At 39.7% G+C, this 19745-nt stretch overlaps 1 protein-coding gene across 2 annotated transcripts in view; it reads left to right on the forward strand.

Moving 5' to 3' along the window:
• The window catches only part of slc4a3 (solute carrier family 4 member 3), a 41840-nt gene extending 38120 nt beyond the window's left edge, over positions 1-3720 (forward strand). For both annotated transcript variants that reach the window (XM_076105595.1, XM_076105585.1), the window contains 2 exons: positions 2494-2667; positions 3643-3720. In XM_076105595.1, the coding sequence (XP_075961710.1) occupies positions 2494-2667; positions 3643-3720 (252 nt within the window). The remainder of the gene's footprint in view (positions 1-2493; positions 2668-3642) is intronic.
• The last annotated feature ends 16025 nt before the right edge of the window (positions 3721-19745 follow it).

The following is a 19745-nucleotide window of genomic DNA, read 5'->3' on the forward strand; positions in this document are numbered from 1 at the left end:
TGATCATTCAGAACCCTTTATACACTAAACATGAAAGGCATCCAGGTTTTTTACAGCTATAGGCCATACTTGGACTCCACTACATCCAGCAAATCTGTTATTTCTTTAACCAACAGAGAGTTACAAGCAGAGGAGGAAAATATTGCTGGATTTTTGAGTCTAAACAGAGTTACCTCAACAGTTGAGGATGAACACAGTTGGGTTTCTGGCTGCATTCATCACACTGCTGGATTTAGCGACTCCATCTGACCATCAGTAATGGAAGAATACACTTGTTTTGTCCTATGCATTACTGGTGTCAGACGGTTACATTTATTTCAGTGTTTTGATCCTCATTGTATTGTTTATCGCTATATTATTTGTTTTACTGACTAACTGCTATGCAACTCTATCTCAGGGCGCAGCTGCACACATAGCAGAGAATGATCAGAAACCTGGATAAGGTTTTTACATAAGGCCCAGGGGCCCAAAGTGTCAGGGTCCTTTACCTACAAAATGTCAAATAAACTCGTAACAGCCAGCAAGAACCTCTAAATTACAACATGGCATAAAGCGACTACTATAAGACACAAAAAGACTACAAAGAGACTCAACAGGACTACAAAGGACACAGTTATCTCAAAGAGACACAAAGCAACTACAGAGAGACTCAAAATGACAACAAAGAGACACCAATCAACTATAAAGATACTCAACATGGATTCAAAGGGATATAAAGCAACCACAAAGAGACTCAACATGACTACAAAGAGACACAATAATCACAAAGAGACACAAAGCAACTACAAAGAAAGTCAACATGACTACAAAGAGACACAATGATTACAAAGAGACACAATGATCACAAAGCAACTACAAAGAGACTCAACATGACTACAAAGAGACACAATTACCACAACTACGAGTCGTGGTGGGGCCCAGGGGCCCATTGTACGCATGCAGGTCATATTATAGGATAGGCTCACAGTTTAAAACAACAGCTAGGTCCCCATCTGACCATTAACACTTGCTGTAATCATTCCTCCTCTTTATAAAGGCAATTGCAAGATTCTTAATTCTCACAGGCTTCCAATGGAAGTGATGGGGACAATATCTGCACTCGCTGCTCTGTGGAAAAATGAATTCCAATGTTTATTTGAAGATAATATAATAAATCTTCTGGTTATGAAATGCCTACTTTGTATTTTCCACAGCCAACGTTTCCTTGCTGAGCTGCGGTGGAGGGAGAGTAAATTTAACAATACAAGCACTGTAACTTTAACCATTTGTTTTTTCTATCTCTATTTGCTGCAGCCTCATATCAACCTCAGATAACCTTAAGAGTACTTATTTTACAGAGCAAGAACAATAGATTTACACACATTAGAATAAGCTATTCTTTAAGCTGAGGTGAGGGCTGGTGATGAATATACATGAATATACAGTAGGAAACACTCATGCAGACATCCTACAATACCTCCACTGCAGGATGGACAAGGCTTGAATAATAAATGGAAATATAATAACAATTTGTATTTATTAATAAACCAAACCCACACAAAAAATAACACAAACACTGCAACACCGAATTAGCTCACTCATTAAACTTAGAAGAAAATGGGAAGATGACATGAAATGACAGCCGACAGGTTCAGTAGGCACAATTAGACGAGCACAACCAACACATTGGCGTAGACATTGTAGAAGCAGAGCAGGGATTTCCAGCACAGCTTCACCTACTTCCAAGGTTGGATAAGGGAAACAGCCTGAAGAGGTAGATCTCCAGCAGCACTTGTAGTGTAGAACAACTTTATTGTTAGAACAAAGCATTTCAGTTTGTGGCTGTGATGACCCTGATGAACGTGACTGAAACGTGTGTAAAGTTGTTCTGTATACTTCAAGTGTTGCTGTTTTACCTCTTCAAGCGTTCTAATACATTACAAAGGCAATCCAACAAAAGTATGACACGCGTTAAGGTACTTTAAGTATAGATACCACCAGATCTTGTTTTGAGCATTGATACTGAACGAATGACTAGAATCAATCTCAAAGAAACATTACATTAGTAAAATCCCACGTGAACAGGAACATCTGTGTTGTGTCTGTTGCAATGAAAATATACTCAGAGGATCCTGCTAATGATGACATATGGCTCTCCCCCACATAACTGTACTTTGACGTTAACAGTATTGGCATCAGAGTTATGGATTTTGGTCCGGATTTGACTCGGTGTCAGATTGGAATCAAATTTTGAAAAACAAGAAAAAGACAGGAACAGTTTAGAGAAAGTTCAGGTTGACTTACATATATTTCAGACAAATCATTAGATGCAGGATTTTCCACTAGATGGAGCCAAAAACATGTAAGATTGTCTTCATGCAAGGGCATAGTTTGGGATTCAGTGTTCAATGTGCCTCTATATGCGTCTACGAGTATCTCTCTGTGTACGTCTGCACTGTGTTTGTCTGCATTTGTTTTATTCCCTTTAACCACCCCACGTGTGTGTTGCTTCAGGTGAAGACATGGCGTATGAACATGTTCACCATCATCCAGCTGGCGTGCATCGTGGCTCTGTGGGTAGTGAAGTCTACTGAGGCCTCCCTGGCGTTCCCCTTTGTCCTCATCATGACGGTGCCGCTTCGCCGCCTCATCCTCTCCAGGATTTTCGAGGAACGAGAGCTCCAGGCGGTAGGTTGTGTGTAGCAGAGGAACGCCCCAGGAATGTTTGAATCTTTGCCACAATAATCTGATCCCACATAGCCCCAGGATACTTATTTTACAGCAAATTGAATCCACGGATGTTGGCATGTTTTTAACATCTCTTAAAGAAATCAAACAAAGAAGCTACGAATGATTTTCTCCCCTGTGATCATGGACGGCTTTCTAGTACTAATATTTTCAGATGATGTGCAAATATTTCTTTTTCGAACCACAAAAAGATTCACAGTCCAACCTGAAGCCGGGCTCCATGTTTTCTTGGTTAGATCCCTGAACCCATACATGTCAACACTGTCAGATTAAAGCCTTCCATTTCCAAAATGTCGACTTTTTCAGGAACTAGTATAAACAGCTTTGTTCTTAACTTGACCACCATCCGGGTTGTGTTCATCCAAAGGTCTCATGAACCCAAGGCACTGTAGAATCAAACTACAGAGGACCTTGGAAATAATTAAAAACTTACCAAAATTAGACCTCTGTGATGTCAGATCCATCACCCGTCTAACCGTCACCTTTATATGAACCAGGTTGTACACACTATATGATTTATTTTTATTCTTTGGTTTGTTTTTCTCTAACAAAGAGCTGTAAGCATGAAGAGCTGGAGCCTGCTTTATCAAAGGACCAGTAAGACATTTGAGAAATACTTGGGCTTTCTTGCAGAGAATCAATCTTCTCATTCAACTCTCTATTAGAAAGCAAATAAGCAAATTTTACAGAATGTCTCATCATTTATTTCCCCTTGAAGCAGGCCGAGATCCACAATTCACATGGTCTCAGTCCGATAGTTGAATATACAGCTCTCCGATCAGTCAAAAGTGCAACCAGAGTGTGTTTGAACAGCTTCAAAAGGCTTAGGTTTCAAAGCATCCGAAGTGGCCTGATTTTGACCTTTTGAGTGAGCCTTGAATGAAAATGATTGAAGATAATTTGTCTTTTTCACAGCTGGATTGCGACGAGGATTCTCCCAACTTCGATGAAGATGGACGAGACGAGTACAACGAGATCCACATGCTTGTATAAATTTACAATTGGACCCTGCCAGTATGAATGCCTCCCACCCTCCAGCTCGGACCAATCGGAGGTAGCCTCTCCGGAAGCCTCGCTGTCTCTGCGTAGTGGTGATAAAGCGAGAGGAGCGACAGTAATGGTGTTATAGCTGGATGTTCCCTTCTTACCTTTGTTCATTCCAGTTTTTACTAAAAGAGCACACATACTGTTAGATCTCTGTGGTGGTGGTGGTGGTGTTGTGTTAAACTCCCTGAAGCCTGAGCACCCTACCTGAAGTGGACAGTGCAAATCTAGCAAAGAAATGTAACTTACATGAACACTTTATCTATTTTTCTTTCCTGTCTATCCCTTTAATTACTCTGCAGGTTCTGGGCATGAGTGCAATGATGACGGTGACCTCTAGGGCTACAGTGGGCTGGATCATTTAGACTTATTTTTGTCCAGAAAACGGGAAAAGGGGGTTGATTTGCTCTCATTTCATTTTCATCCAGGAAGCGGATTTTCATCAAAATGCATAATGATGAACTGAAACTGAATCTCAAAGCCCTAAATTCCACTGCCTGTGTAGATTAGCTGCCTTTTCCCTTTATACTACTGCCATTTCCTATAGGTTGCAATGATGTGCAAACAAGGAGTTAAGTAGTCCTTTCCCTTTCTGTACAGACTTTTAGTAATGAGCACTTTGACTGGGCAAAAGTTCACTTTTGCCGCTGCCAACTGAGCTCCCTGGCACGAAGCCTCCTCTCTAAATGTACTCTCCCCTTGAAGCCAAAGTCTCCACAGAGACTGTGCAAGTCTCTTCGAGGGGGTGTTTCTGTACTTTGCTAGGTGTTTAATGCCCAACATACCAGTCCACTGACCCCGTTATTGTGACCTTGGATGTATAAGTAAATAGCTAACATGGTCTCAACCTTATTTTTCTACTCTGTTGTATCTATTTATTTTGTGACCTTTGGACTTGATGCCATGCCAGATTCTCAGTGATGTTTAGACTCCCAATAGCTCAGATTGCTATAAGAGTTACTATGAAATTAAAAAGAAGAACATTGTGTTGGTGGACACATTCAGCCATTCTTCTTTCATCTTCTCCGCAATATTTCCACGTCGTGGTGCATTTTTATTTCAGGGATGTCATGAATAACATAGTAACACATTTGGCTGGAAAAGCATAAGCACTAAGCAAACACACAAGCACTGAAAACGCTGGGGAACAGTTGAGTGTTGGCAGGACGTATGAATGATGCATTGTACAGTAAGACTGTGAGCTTGGAATTACAATGTACCGTCTGTGTTCAGAGTTCTTTTGAAATACCAAGAGATTTAGTTTTCACCTCCTTATATCGCGAGCCCACTATAGAATTTAAATGTAATCGTCCAGTCATGACACGTAATCAGAGACCTTACTTCTCCCACACAGAAACACCAGTTGTAAATAAAAAATTTTTCATAAGAGACTTTAACAAGTCGAGCACAGATTTGCGTGACGCTCTTATTTATAAAGGAGAGGAAGAAATTGATGTGATTTTGGCTTATAATGCCAATGAGTTAGACTCCATTCTCACTAGTTTTCCAGTCTAAATACTACATTTCGGAGCATTTTATGTATGTTGTAGTTGCTGGGAAGTAGTAGAAGGTTTCTGCATACTGTCACTATTCCCAAGTTTAATATTTTGTCTATAAAACATGACGTTTTAAAATAGTATCCTTCTAGCTTCTATCCTTGCACCTTGCATATGTCTGCGTGTTCACTTCTACACTGTATCAGCTTCAATGGGTAAAGACATTGAAGGTGGAATCAGCTCACTGGGTGTCAGCTGAAGAGGATTCCGTAAATAACTATGAAATATGGCAAAATAGAAAACAAAAACATGTTTTCTTGTTTTTACCTGATAATAATGATTACTTCTGCAGGTATACAAACAACTACTAAAAACTCCAAAGTGCTTAAAAGTGAAGCAAAATGTCATTCTGAGAGTACCTATAAAAAAAAAAAAAAAAGATTTCAGGGTCAGCAGTGTAGTATAGATTTTGTATGCTAACCAGATTAGTATATCTTCATTTAATTTAACCATGTCCTACATTATGAGCCATGCAAGAATTCTGTCTCAGGGGAAACTGACCTTCGATCTGTAAATATTGCTTCCAAGCCTTTAGTTTGTTGTCCTCTTGTGTGTACATAAATCCAACACTTGCGATGTAAAAATATAGAGCTTACGGTCCAGACGTTTGTGTTATACAATGGAGAAAATGAATATAAGTGAAGGGAATAATGTGTTTACTCCAGCAATGTGACATAGAATTATGCTGTAAATGAATCCTCCATTGTTGTCTTTTGGCAAACACTTGAAGCTACACTTTGATGTGAAGCGTACACCTGCTGTAGTCTGTATTTAATTCTGCAGCTCCCCAAGTTAATGAGTGACAGAATGTGTTTTAGGACTCTGATAGGAGTGTGCTTTTGTTTCAGGGTTTACAAAGACTAAAAGGGCAAACTGAGAGCAAATAAACTGATACGTTATCTCCATCATACTCCGTTATACGTGGCCCCGCTGTGTTCATGACGTTATTGAATATAAATGTTTGGCTGCCTGTATTTTCAGGCACATGATTTTTGCTTGTCAGATTTAGTAAAGCTGATTTCCTATTTACGGAGGTCCATTAAAGACAACGCTAAAGACAGTTGAGCACACAAGAGGTATTATGTGTTAGATACAAGCGAGCAGGGCTCTGGCCATACTTTCAGAAATACTGAGATTTAATCATTTAAAAAAATGTGGACAAAAAAATTGCCTCCTATATTTAATTCATTACAGTTTTATTGTTACCTTATTTTGTGATGTTTTTATTCATTTTAAATAATTATATGCAACAGAGATTAATACAAGATTGTCCAAAAGCTGTTTGGCTAATATAGCTTTCCTACCATCCGCTAGGAATTAAATTGTAATCGGGAAAAATATTTTTATATTGGCAAATGTAAAAGAACCATGTCCAAAAAAAATTATGGTAACCGCCTTTAAACATATGTGGGTTCCGATACAGATATTGCTCTACTGTTAAGTATGCCAGAAAAAGATTTAATATGTCCTAATGCATAGTTTTTCAAATGCAGTATGCCAAAAATACCAGGATGCAGTTAGCCAGAATGCTTTTCCGGCTATTCTGACCCAGAATCTTCAGCGCAGTGGAGAGCAAGAGGGTCAAAGTTCAAGTTGGAATATTAAGACAAAGTTGTATGTCTCAATTAAAAGCATTCTGCATGCAACAATATATATATCTGCAGAAGGTACTCAAATGAAAAAGTATGCGATTTGGAAGGCATTGTGTGTGTCCTGCTACAAAGCTAGTTTGAAACATCTTTCCCGATTGCTACATGTCGATGCACGTTACCACCACCCTCTGTTGATCAGTGTAATAACGTGTAATAATGGCCTTCACACTCACGAAAGGCAAACGGAAAGGGGCACATACTTAAAAGCATTGCTCCATAGCGCTACTAGTGGTGAAAACCTCCACATGGTTCCTTTAAATCCACTTATTTTAAATGTCTATTACCAATACAGCGTATATTTTGTTTCCTGGTTGTGTGTTTTATTACAATCTCACAAGGTGCAATGCTGTGTTAATATAATATGCCCCGATTGAATGAATACTGCATGCAACAGGACACATTTTGTGAAGGCAGATGCGCTATATACGAAAAGTAAAAAGAAAAAGTATGGGATTTGGAACGCAGTGTAAATGTGACCCTTAACTGAATGATGAACTGTAACTACAATTTCAAATTCCTCAAACAACATACAGAGGACATGAACTCTTGTGCATAGTAGCTGCAGCCCCGTTAGCTGGCAGTAAGGCTTCCTCTTCACTCCATCTTAGAAGTCATGCTCTGTGTTTTGGCTCTTTATATTCCTTTGATGTTAACTCCAGCTGAAAGCGGAACAGGCCAATGTAGTCGACCTGGAGTATCATCTGGTAAGAAGATTTTAATTGTGACCTTAATAGCTGGATGTGTCTATGTCTTGTTGAAGACTGTTGGCCAACATTTATTGGCGAGCAGTTTGACATTCTCAAGACCTCAGGCTGCTGAATTAGCTTGAGAAAAGCGAGAGACCATTTTTAAACGGGGTCTTACACAAAATGTGTTTCAGGCCGATGAATCTGTCCATGTTGACTATCAACTTTATTGAAACGTTGACTCATTTTGTGCTCGATTAATAGTTTTGTTATTGATTGACTTCCATACATAACCAGCACATGGCGAGTATTCACACTTAAGTGCAACGCTATGGAAAACAAATATTAGATGGACACCATACGATTAAGATCTGACTATGACTTTTAGTTGGTATCTGCCATCTGAGTCCAGTGTCGCTATGTTATTTGGTGAGCTGGTTGACCCACAGTGGTAAAAGAGTCACAAGGGTCGTTGTCCTTTGTTGTCTGACGATACAAGACTAGGCTGCTCCAAACAGCCACGTGCTCTTGTTATGGCAGGAACTGGTGTGTCTGAGTATGTGTGGAGCTGCGTAGGCCATAGCCAAGAGACAGCCAGTGAGCGTATATACTTAGCAAAACATCCTCTCAGTGTTTACACAAGAGGAAAAAGTGGAATTGTGGGTATTATTAAAGATAATAAAAGGTGTGGTGCTGCCACTCTGTCCCGCCTGGGCGCTAGATGTTGAAACACGCAAGATGAAAAGAAAAACAGTTTTTTTTTTTTTTTGACCCTCAAAAAGTTCTGCCGTGTCAATGTTCTGAGTTCACCACATTTAGTCGCCTTATACCACCATGGTAGCAGGGCAGACCACCCACCCAAATCTAAGACCTGGCTCTGTTATTTTTGAACCTCTTTTTAATTCAACATCTTTGGTTTGAGTAAAGACGTCTGGCGATCTTGGAGTTCTAGCATATGGAATAGTGTGTTGGGTCCAACCATTATTTAACTATAAATCCAATGTGTGTGCAACTAGATCCACTATTATAAGGAAGGTTGTTCACAGTGATATACGAGCACAGAATTATAGTTGATACTAGTGTATTTTGGATACTGCAGGAATGCCATTCATGTTTCTTTAATTGCACTGCATACCAAAGGATTAGTTTCCTAATTTCGGTCTTCATTATATTTTGTTGATCTCATGGGTTATAAATTAAATACTAATCCTTTGTGTCTACTCTTTTTTTTATTCAGTGAAATGCTATCTTTAGCATTAGAAGGTTTTATTATAGTGTTGTGACAGGTTTGTTCATTCAGGAACACGTACGATTTTTACAACCAATTAAAGCCATGATTTCCATTAAAGCTGCATTCAGCAATTTTTAAACCTTAAAAGCAAAGGAAATGACTTTACAACAAGCGTACAGTAACTTCCAGCAGAAACAAAGTAACATGGTCATTCCATTGGATTGTTATATGCAGAACTATTCAATGCTTTCTTGTTTACTTCATGTTTGTGTGGACAGAGTGCACTCTGAGCTTCGGATTGGTTTGGATTCTCAGTGAGACGGGCACTACTAGCATTGATTTCACGTTCGCAGAAAGTTCCTTAGAGTTGACATTGAAAACATTGCTTAATGGAGTTTTGCGTTGTTTTGATGACACACAGCTCTACACAACAACCTCTTGATGTATACTCATCTGATGACAAAATTGTAAAATGCAGTATGTCTGCATTTGTAACACAGACTGACACTTGGTTTGTGGGGGCTGCTTGAATAGCAGGTCCTTGTGGCTGTAAAGAGGTTCTCAATCAACTGTAAAACATTATTTTTTTGTCTGGAATAAATATTTATTATGTGTTTCAAATACAAAAAGGTCAGCTTTTTTTTTGGTCAGTTTAAAAAAAATGACAATACAATACAGATTATTCAAGTATGAAGTTGGTGTCAAACAGTGCAGTCGATCAATAAGGTTTTATTTTCCTCGACTCACTGTAGGTGCCAGATGAGTGGAGTTCACCATATATGACAGAATAATGAGTTCCAGAGAGTTCAGACATTCACAGCTAAGTATTTAGACAGTCAAGTATGAAGTTCTACCTAGAATATATACTTAAAGGCACAGTGTGTATGACTAAGGGTGAGCTATTAGCAGAAATAGAAGTATCTATAACGTATATATGTTTTTATGAATGTATAATCACCTGAAACCATACGAATGACATACACAGCCATTGAGAGCTATAGAACATGTGAAATCGGAGGTAAAGATAACGCTTCAACATTAAATGGTTTGACAGTAATAAATATTAGTCCTGGGGTGCACATTTCATATCATGCAGAACTTTTTTTCAGGATTAAAATGAGAAGAACACAATGAATATATGATATATAATACTGCATATATGTGGATGCTTTGATAAGAATATTCCAAATTTAAAATACTTTTTAGTTGTTACTTTTAACAGATTGTAAAAGTGGAGTGGTATGTATTGGTCTGTTTGTATCTATTACTTGAAGGGAAAATACAGTACTTTCATAATTGTGGGTCATGCCAACTTTGCACTCACAAAGATTCCGTGAAGATTAAATTGGGAACAGCTTGAGCCTTTAGTTCTTCATGAATCATCATTTCAACGCTTTTCCATGAGTCCGACTAGCAAATAGCCCTATTGATCGGCTAATGTCTCCAACTAACTTGTGTTAGCACATGTTGTAAACCATGGTTTGTTTTGCCTTAGTCCACATTTCCCGGTATCTCTCCACCACAGGTGGTGAGCGCAAAGTTACATCACATTCTCACTTCCAACTCGTCCCAAGCGGAGGTTTGATCACAGCATCTTTGGCGTCATTTTTCATTGAGCAGGGTAGTAGATAGACTTCCATACATGGTAAATGTTGTTAATTCAAATAAAACTACTTTGTTAGGTTTATGAAAAGATCATGGTTTAAAATGTTTAAAATAAGTGTGTTTTGTTACGTGACTTAGGTTACATACGTAAGAGAGAAATTAGGTAAAAAATACCTTTTTAAATATTTTAGATGACATCGGCGGTCGTTTTGTGCACCTTTTTAACAATATGTAACGACAAATTATTTTCATATCAAAATACAATCATCTTTCCTCCTGTAAAACAAAATATGAAGTGTGCTCACGTAAGGTAGGCCTAGTACCAACCAGTTTCCACAAATAATATGACATCCATCCATCAATCGCTATTGATACTACGTCACCTGACTTCCTCTGTAACTCCTGTCATAATTACTACAGCCACTAGAGGCAACCCTGCACAACAAAACTGACGTGGACCAATCTGCCGTACAAGTGTGGGAGTGAGAACGCGGTGAAAGTTATCATGACCCACTGTCAGAGTGGCCACAATTATGAGAATAAGTTCCATGCTGAAAAATACTGCTAGCTTCTTTGTCAGCTCAGCACATCAGAGCCCAAAGGTGCTGGCCTTATCCTAAGTGTTCCAGGTAGTGAGATTAACACAGAGAATTGGTAGGAAGAGTGTGACAATGATAACAGGCGCTATCAACATAATGAGAGTGGTGAGCGGTGGGTCTTGGACCTGCCCACAGAGTCTAAAGTACATCTTATGAACCTCCAAGAAGACCGTGTCTTTCAGAAATCCGTGACCCTTACAACAAGACTCTTTTGCCCAGTGGTCCACGCACATATTCAGTGTGTTGTAGATGCTGCAAAGGAGGAGAGCAAGGCAGATCACAAAGTTAAGATGGCTCTAAATGCTTCCAGAATTGATATTAGTCATTAGTTAATAAAGCAATCAAAGCATCTCACAATAATAGACACTATTGTGCAACAGTGAGATGAAATGGGACAAAAATCCAGTCAATGCATGTTCATCGTGTTGCAATACTAAACTGTAACATCTTTCAAGCCTGTATTGACTTTCATTTCACATGGAAATTAATAGAACACAATGTCTTCAAGGTAGAAAACCATTTGAAACCAGTTCCAGCGGTGCTGAAGTGAGTGCTGTGGCACCCCAGTGTTTGGAAAGCGGTCGCTAACGTGATTTGAAGTTGATCGGATGGCGCGGCCCTTTAAAGCTGTGATTTTAATATTCAAACTCAATATCTTAAGATGACGCGAAGTGAGCCAAAAACATCTAGCTTTGGCAACTCCAGAAGTTTCAATAAATGGAGAAATCGCCCACTGGTGTTGAGGAGGGCAGCTTACATTTCACTGTAAAGTTTTGACGTGTCATGTCCTCCGGGCGGAGAAGCGTCCACTGCGTCAGTGAAGCAACATGAATTGTGGGAGCGGTTGTCACTGCACAATTTTTAGTGTGGAAAACATCAAGATTCAATCGAGCCTGACAGCTGGAGGCCTTATCAACAAGCTGGGCTCCTTGTGATGATGGACACCCCACCCTAACGCACCATTTGAGCTGTATGGGAGCTTAGCCTCAAACATGTTAACAGTAAAATATGGAATATTACAGCCATAATTAAAGTCTACTGCAGTCTGTTGTAGGTATCATGGCAAGAACGAAAGTCTCCACAAACAACTGCTGTCTGGAAATATGAGCCCAGGAGTCCAGCACTTATTTTTATTAAAAGTTGAGTAATTAGATGAAACTTTGACCAGCACATAACGTAGCCAGGAAACAGGAAAGTATCTGACTTTCCCCATGACTAACGGTCATAGATCTTCACTGAAAAGGCCATAAAACATGTGTAATGTGCCACTTTATCCAGCCCTCAGTTTTCACTCACTGGGCGCCACAATGTTGAGCTCGGGGATGGCTTCCTGCAGTACGTGCATACCAAGGCTCAGCACAGACTAATAGATGGTGCGGCTCATATTCGTTATGACGTGCATATTCTTGATTATACACAATTTATCATTTCAGAAGGCATGTCCTGACCAAGTTTTTGTTCCAAATCCTGATCAGAGTTTTTTAATAGTGGGTATCTCCGATACCAAGTCTAATCTGATACTTATGTTTACTTAAATGTTGATTTAATATAGAAATAATAGCTGTAGTTCACTTAATCTGGCACCTTACTTTTACTTGATCCAAATAATATTACATTTGTAATCTGGGATATGGATGAAAGATTAACTTGGAGAATGTGACTGTGAAAGAACCTGACATTTGTTAAATGATAACAAAAAGAGACTGTAAATAAAATGTACCGTTTTTCAGTAGGCCATGGGCAACTGTCCTGATAGCCACTTGGCTCCATGCTCTTGTTGAAGTGTGACAGGCAGTCGTCAACGCGGCTGTCAAACATGTGCTGGTCACATGCCATTCCTGGAGAAAACGGACACTTACATGAGTGAGAATGACGGTCCGAATGCTCCATACGGCTCTAGACCAACGGCTAAACATCATAGACACGGTGTATGAATGTGGTGTCAACATGTATTAGTGAAGATCTTGTCAACACTGAAATAGCTGGAAAATGTCTTTAAAGCAACATACCTACGTATCAGAGCCCAGTTACTCTGAGTTACTCTCATGAGCTGCAGCTGATTGAACCTTCGTTCTGTGCCCTCCTGCTCGCTGTGTCAGACTATTGAATGAGCACACGGCTTTTTGATTTGAAAATACTTTGTCAGCTTTTTTTTTTTGTTGTTTGTGAATTCACTATATGTATCTGTTTTTCTAACTTGTATTATTGCTGCAAGTCCGCTGCATGGTAAACTCAACTCTCTCTTTTGGGGGTTTTCCATTAGCAAAAGTTAGGAGCTGGTATCTGGTACTTGTTTTGGTACCACCTCAGTCAAAGGTTCCAGGAGAGCTTAGCCGATACTAACGGTGTATAACACTGCAGGCCACTGTCATATCCTGCACAAACCCAGCACGGGAAAACGAAATATCGAGAAAAGTACTGGTACCAAAAAGGGAGTTGAGTAGAGTCAAGCCGATCATTACAGTAGAAATGAGGCATATGATCGGTGTTGCCAACTCTATTCCATTGAAAGTAGCTGCAAAAGTCGCTAAAAGTAGCCAGACGACTAGATATGCTCATTGGCATATTGGTGGCGTCAATGTGCAACGTTCGCTTCAATGAGAGCTCTGAGCATCATGGATGGGAGTCAATTATTTTCCCAGTCGCTAAATTTGTCTCTCAATTTGTTGCTAGTTGCTTTTATAGAAATACTTAATAATATTATTGCTTTTCAGCCAATGATAATGATAATGATTAATTGAACTTGATGATTGATGATTTCTCTTTTTGGTATAATGACTGACCTGCTGCTAGCAAGCTAAGGGGGCGATTGTGGCTAAGTGGATAGCAGGGCCGTCTTTCAATCAGAGGGTCGGCGGAACCCCGGCTCCGGCTCCGCTAGTCGCATGTCGATGTGTCCTTGAGCAAGACACTTAACCCCAAAATTGCTCCCGTAGCTGTGCCTACGCTGTAGAAATGTGATAGACTCTGAATTGTAAGTCGCTTTGGATAAAAGCGTCTGCTAAATGACTGTAATGTAATGTAATGTAATGTAATGTAAGTACCTAGGTATATTGGAATTCTAGCTTACCTGTCCGGATGAAGATAAGTGCCAACAAGTAAGTAGACAACACCATCTATTAAAACAAAAAGAATCGTGGCATTCACATAAATTGTGTGATTAAGGACCATGAGGTGATCAACCTTTTTACACGCATACAACGAACAATGAACAGAAGATGACAAGATGAAAACTTCATTTTTACAATGTTTTCTGACTCGGTTCGTGATATCTGTAATTTCCAGGAGCACAGGCACACTTTCTCCAGCTGGAAAATCGACTTCCTCCCCCACTTGAGTGATAAGAAAGTGCTTCGTTAAACGCATGACCAAAGAACAATACATGACCTCTATCGCAACAATTCCTTTATGAACATGTCACATTTTAAATAAAATAATATACCCTTACTTTGAAAAAGCTCTGTTACTTCCCACACAGGATTTTGTTTAAAAGTCCAGCCACAACAAAGAAAAGCCATTAACATTAACAATAAGCCCTGTATGAAGCAGACATGGTGGCCATCTGCTTCCTGGACATTCCCACAAATTAATGGATTTATCCCGTGGAAGGCAGACACTGAAAACAGATGTTACCAGGGAATGCAGTGAGAGGAAGATTTTTTTTGAATAAACCCACATGTGATGTCTGTGCTTGTGTGGAGCAAATGCACTGTAAATGCTGTGAATTCTCAAATTGTCATGTTAATTACAGGTCCTTAAGGAAAAATAAAGATTGATAAAAATTGACTAATTATATGTATTTACTCTCTTTTATATTATTTACCTTAATAACACGAAAACATCAGTGATTGTATCGATTATATAAGCAAATCTCAAAAGCCCAAACTGATCAGCAAAGAGAAAATGCTCTGTAAGCACATACCCCAGCTTTTACGTTGCTGTCTGAAGCAAAAATATTTTCCTGCCGGATTCCCGGTAAATAGGTTTGATTAGAACCTGTGCTGAGGATGCTTCAAATGGTTTACCAGCCAGCTAACAGACGCACAACTGGTCACAAAAACCCTTTGTGTCATCTGGTCCAGTTTTCTTATCTCTGAAACTCGGAGCTAATTGGATTGCGCAACAGCAATGCAGAGCCTGCTTCCTTTCCCAGTCCGAGCCGGCTGTTCCCATGCTACCCAAAGACACGTTCCATATAAAGCCTCCCCAGAGACACTTGAACTAAGAGGCCTCACTGTCAACAAGCCCGGATGGTAGCATCTCACAGAGACATTTAATGTCAATGTTTATGTTTTGAGGTCAGTCTTATTCCTATACGAGATCAGATGGGTGGGAGTCAGAGATCAGGGTGGACTATATTCTGCTAATCCAGCATGCACTGAGCAAAATGTTTGGGAATACCTTGAACAGGTTAGCCAGGCTGTTATTGCAGGGCTCACAAACAGACACAGTCAAACGTTCACAACCTGAGGAAAGCTGACAGTTTCCATTTCACATGAGCCTCATGTCAGTCGACTGTGAGAGGCAGCCAGAGCTCCCGGAATGTTCCCATCCATGCTCAGCACTTTCACTACTGGCTAAAGATGCACATATTCAGAAGCGAACATCACTTCCTGGACGCCTGGCTTAACCTTCCAGCTCACACGAATCCTGACCTTAATTAAGTTAGAAACCGTTCAACCATGTAGAATGCAGCTGAAACCAAAATGGGAACAAACCCTTTTTTTTTTTGCTATCCCCCATATCTTTCTGTAGTTCAGATAATCATAAAACACACATACTGTAAATACAAACACCTTGATTCTTTAGCTTTTGTCAGTTATAACTCGAATGATTTTGCTTGAACTTGTAGACTGTCAGTGAGAATGTCCACTGGTGTCCTGCAGGGTGTCAAGGGTGCTAAAAACGTCTAAAAGGAGCAGCGTTACATAATACTGTATATTATCAATACGTATGATTTCTATCGTGTGTAATAACCTGCAATTAAGAATAGTCGTGTTTTCAATACCTGAGAATGAGATGTTTAAATCTACATACAGAGCGGGTCCTCTTCACCATGCTGGCCGCGGAAAAATACATTAGCATTTTCACGCGTAGGCCACCGTAGTTCTCGTACACGCTTGGCGTTAATCAGCAACCTCACCGCTAAATGCCGCCAAATCCTACACACCGCACCTTTTTAAAGGCAGAATGAGGAGAATCTTTCTAAAGAAGCAATGTATAGACTCCTACCAAAATAATCCCTCGTCACTTGTGACCCTATAGAAGTGTGTGGGGGTGTCTGTATCTGCAGAGAATCTGCTCTCTGCATGCAATATCTTATTTTGATGTGTTCGGGACTTCACCCTCTATAAAAATGTTGCAAACATGCGGCAGATCATAAGCACTCATCCATAAAAAAACGCAGACACAGCGTTAAAAAAACACAAATATGGCGAGGCGAGCAGACAATGCTCGTTCCAAAACCAGTCTGGCCACTGGCGAGCACCGCAACCATGGTCAGGGGGCGTGTCCTTCTGCTGTCATTGGCCAACTTTGACAGAGGACACTGGTTCACATTCAGTTCTAGCTCTTCATGTACAGACACTGTTTGATAGAAATAAGGCCGGACATTGTTCTGGCTGCGGGGCTCTTTGGTGTCCTCTGAAGTAATTACATGATTATCTGCTTCCACAGATCTGCAACTGAGCCTGCTTCCCCAAGCAACCAAATACTGCAAATAGTTTTTTTTCTTTTTTTTACTTACATAATGGTGATTTAAATATGTGTCATCAAATATATTAGAAAGAACCCTGTGTGGGGAATATTGATGAATACCACTTTTGTTGAGTTAGAGTTTTATACGTTAACAGAAAACAACAAGCAAGAGAAACCCCTTCTTGTACTTATGCTGATACTTTATTGAAAATCATTCCGAGACCTTTTTTTCATAATCCTACAACCTCATTAATCTCTTGTTTAGGGCTTGGGTGTCAGAGGCCTCCCAAATATAAGCCTCCTTTTCACTCCTCTCCTTTGAATTTCATCCATGACTGAGGAAAATGACTGACTGTGGAAAATGTGACCACCTTTCTTTGGTATAGCATTTGTCTAGACTAAATGAATCTTTGAAAGATGGATCTTTCAGGAGAGAAAATATCTCTCAGCACTACACTATCAGGTCGTTCCGCTTAAGTGCAAAATTAAACGTTTCAACATTGTTCAGCTATTGCCCACCCATTAGGAGTTGCTAAGCAATGGGTACACACAATACAATCATAATGCATTTGTGAGCGGAGAAATGCTGAGGAGTGGTCATAGGAAAATATTTCCATTTGCCTAAATTGAAGGCATAACGGTGTAAGCGACAGAGCAAACAGATTACACGGCAGATAGACACTGTTTTGTGAATGCTCTGTGCCTGTGAAAGGAAATGGAAGTGCTGTTTGCACAGCGTCTCTCATTCAAAGTCATGGAAAATATTTTGTCAGGTAGGAACAGGAGCAGAACAAAGAGGCCATGTACTGTAAACTTTGTATTTGCCTCAGAAAGTTGGGGGAAAACATAAATCCTTGATTTGGTCTGCAAAAACTATACTTAAAGTCCGAATGAGGAGGATATTATGAAAAAAAAATAACCCTTCTCACTAATGACTTACAACCCACTAGAGGTGTCTGACTCTGAAGAGACCTGCTGTTGGGACATTTTTGGGCATCAACCTTTATAAAAATGTGGCGACAAGGTGCCAGATTGTAAGCATGATACCAAGAGGAAGAAAATGGCTGACACAGCGAAAAGGCAAGCAGCAAAGGTCATTACAAAATGACCACGGTCAGGGGGGGGCGTGTGTTTTAGGTGTCGTTGAGTCGGGGCTCTGATGACAACTTTGAATGCTGTGTTCACAAACTGCAACGCAGTTGATTATTAGGTGGTACAGATAGAAGGAGAAATGCATTGAAAAATGCAGTGTTGAAAAACATTTTCCTATTTAGCAATTAAGATGCAGTTTAATGGCACAAAAATGGACGAATCCACAAATGTGTGACTTTGATTCAGCCCTTGCAATAATTCATGGTCTTGTCTAGTTGGTATCACGCAATTTGCGAAACTCTCGCAAGATGATTAACTTTCACTTGACCTCGAAAGGTTAAGGTTAAATATATTGACTTGTTTTGGTCACCCTCTTAAACGATACCTCTCTCGCTACTTTCAAATATGGTGGCCTACTGATAACCCAGTAAAGTAACATTTTCACACCATTAAAAAGAAAGTAAGTTTACAGCACATTAGTAAGTCTAATGAAGAAAATACATTACCAGCCTTATAGGGGGTTGAGAATGTCTTGTGATATGCCAGTTGTGTACTGGGACAAGTGTATTCCATCACCATGCAGCTGCAAACGTGGGTGGGGAGGAGATTGTAAGTGTCCTAAAATGTCAGTAGGCTGGAATTTCATATGTCAGGAACTGACATTTGTTTTCTTTTTCCCCCCATTGGTCCTAAAGCAAACCTTTTTTTTTCCATCCCAGAATTGTTATGCAAGTGTCAGAATCAAGCAAATAGGATATATGACCCTGAGATTACTCCATACTCCCAGACCAGCTAAATTGAAGCGTGTAACACTGTGAGCTACAATGACATCATACTGCAGTGCTCCATCCTCAGCGTCCATCCTGGGGTCGGACAAAGATGAGGAAATATCTTCCTTGTGTAATGAGTGAGAAGTTTCCGGCTAGTTCACAGTCTCCAAGAGGCGCGGCACGCACTTCATCGCATGACTGTGTTAGTTCAACATTACATCGCGTCACTAAGTCATCATCTTCTAGTTCTAACTTTCCTGTTTCAATTAATTGAGCAAATTTAAATATTGCTGGTTACTATATTTACTTGCAAATTCCTTGAGTCATTCAGTTTGCACATATTGAGAAAAAGTGAGCAAAATCGATAACTTTTTTTGAACTGTCCTGTTTGGGAGGGATGTATTTAGTTTAACCCTAACCCCGTCAGTGGCGACTGACATACCTGTCCTGCCAACGCCATTTTCAGCATGGCACAGTAGTTGTTAAGTCATGTGGACGGGGCCAGAGCGGAGTAGAATTTATATGTACTTGGCTTATGAATATAAATGAAGGTACATTGATAAATTGCACAGCTATATATATAATTTATGTTATTGGTTAATTTAATGAAGCATTACAAAAAACAAAATAGTATGGAGTTTTTTAATTTGAGACCTGACTTTAAGTCATGTGACTGAATCTATAGCTATGCTGACCAAAGTAAAAAAAAAAAAACAGAATGTCTATTTGCACACAGGTGAGAATAGTCACACGACAGCTATTCGGATATTTATACCTGACCAAGTGGAAAATGCTACTTGACTTAGCAATAGTTAGCTAGTCGCAAGCTAATTATTAACTATTCCAAACATTGCTTTAATGCAGAAACCTACCAAACTAACTAAAATCAGTCCACTTTGAAGTAATGGGCCCTCTTGTTCCTGATTTACAGTAAGGTAGTAATATGGGAGCAGATAGGACCCTGTGAGTGGCATCACAATGTTTACGCACACACAGTTGACTTTCAGGCTACTGAGCTTGATACTTTTAACTTCCAAGGGTCATTCTGGCTTTCACTCGTCACTAATAAACCTAAAAAGTGTCAGA

This window comes from Anarhichas minor, unplaced genomic scaffold (assembly GCF_050575085.1).
Source record: "Anarhichas minor isolate MPS153535 unplaced genomic scaffold, ASM5057508v1 ptg000004l, whole genome shotgun sequence".
In the NCBI taxonomy this organism is placed as follows: Eukaryota; Metazoa; Chordata; class Actinopteri; order Perciformes; family Anarhichadidae; genus Anarhichas; species Anarhichas minor.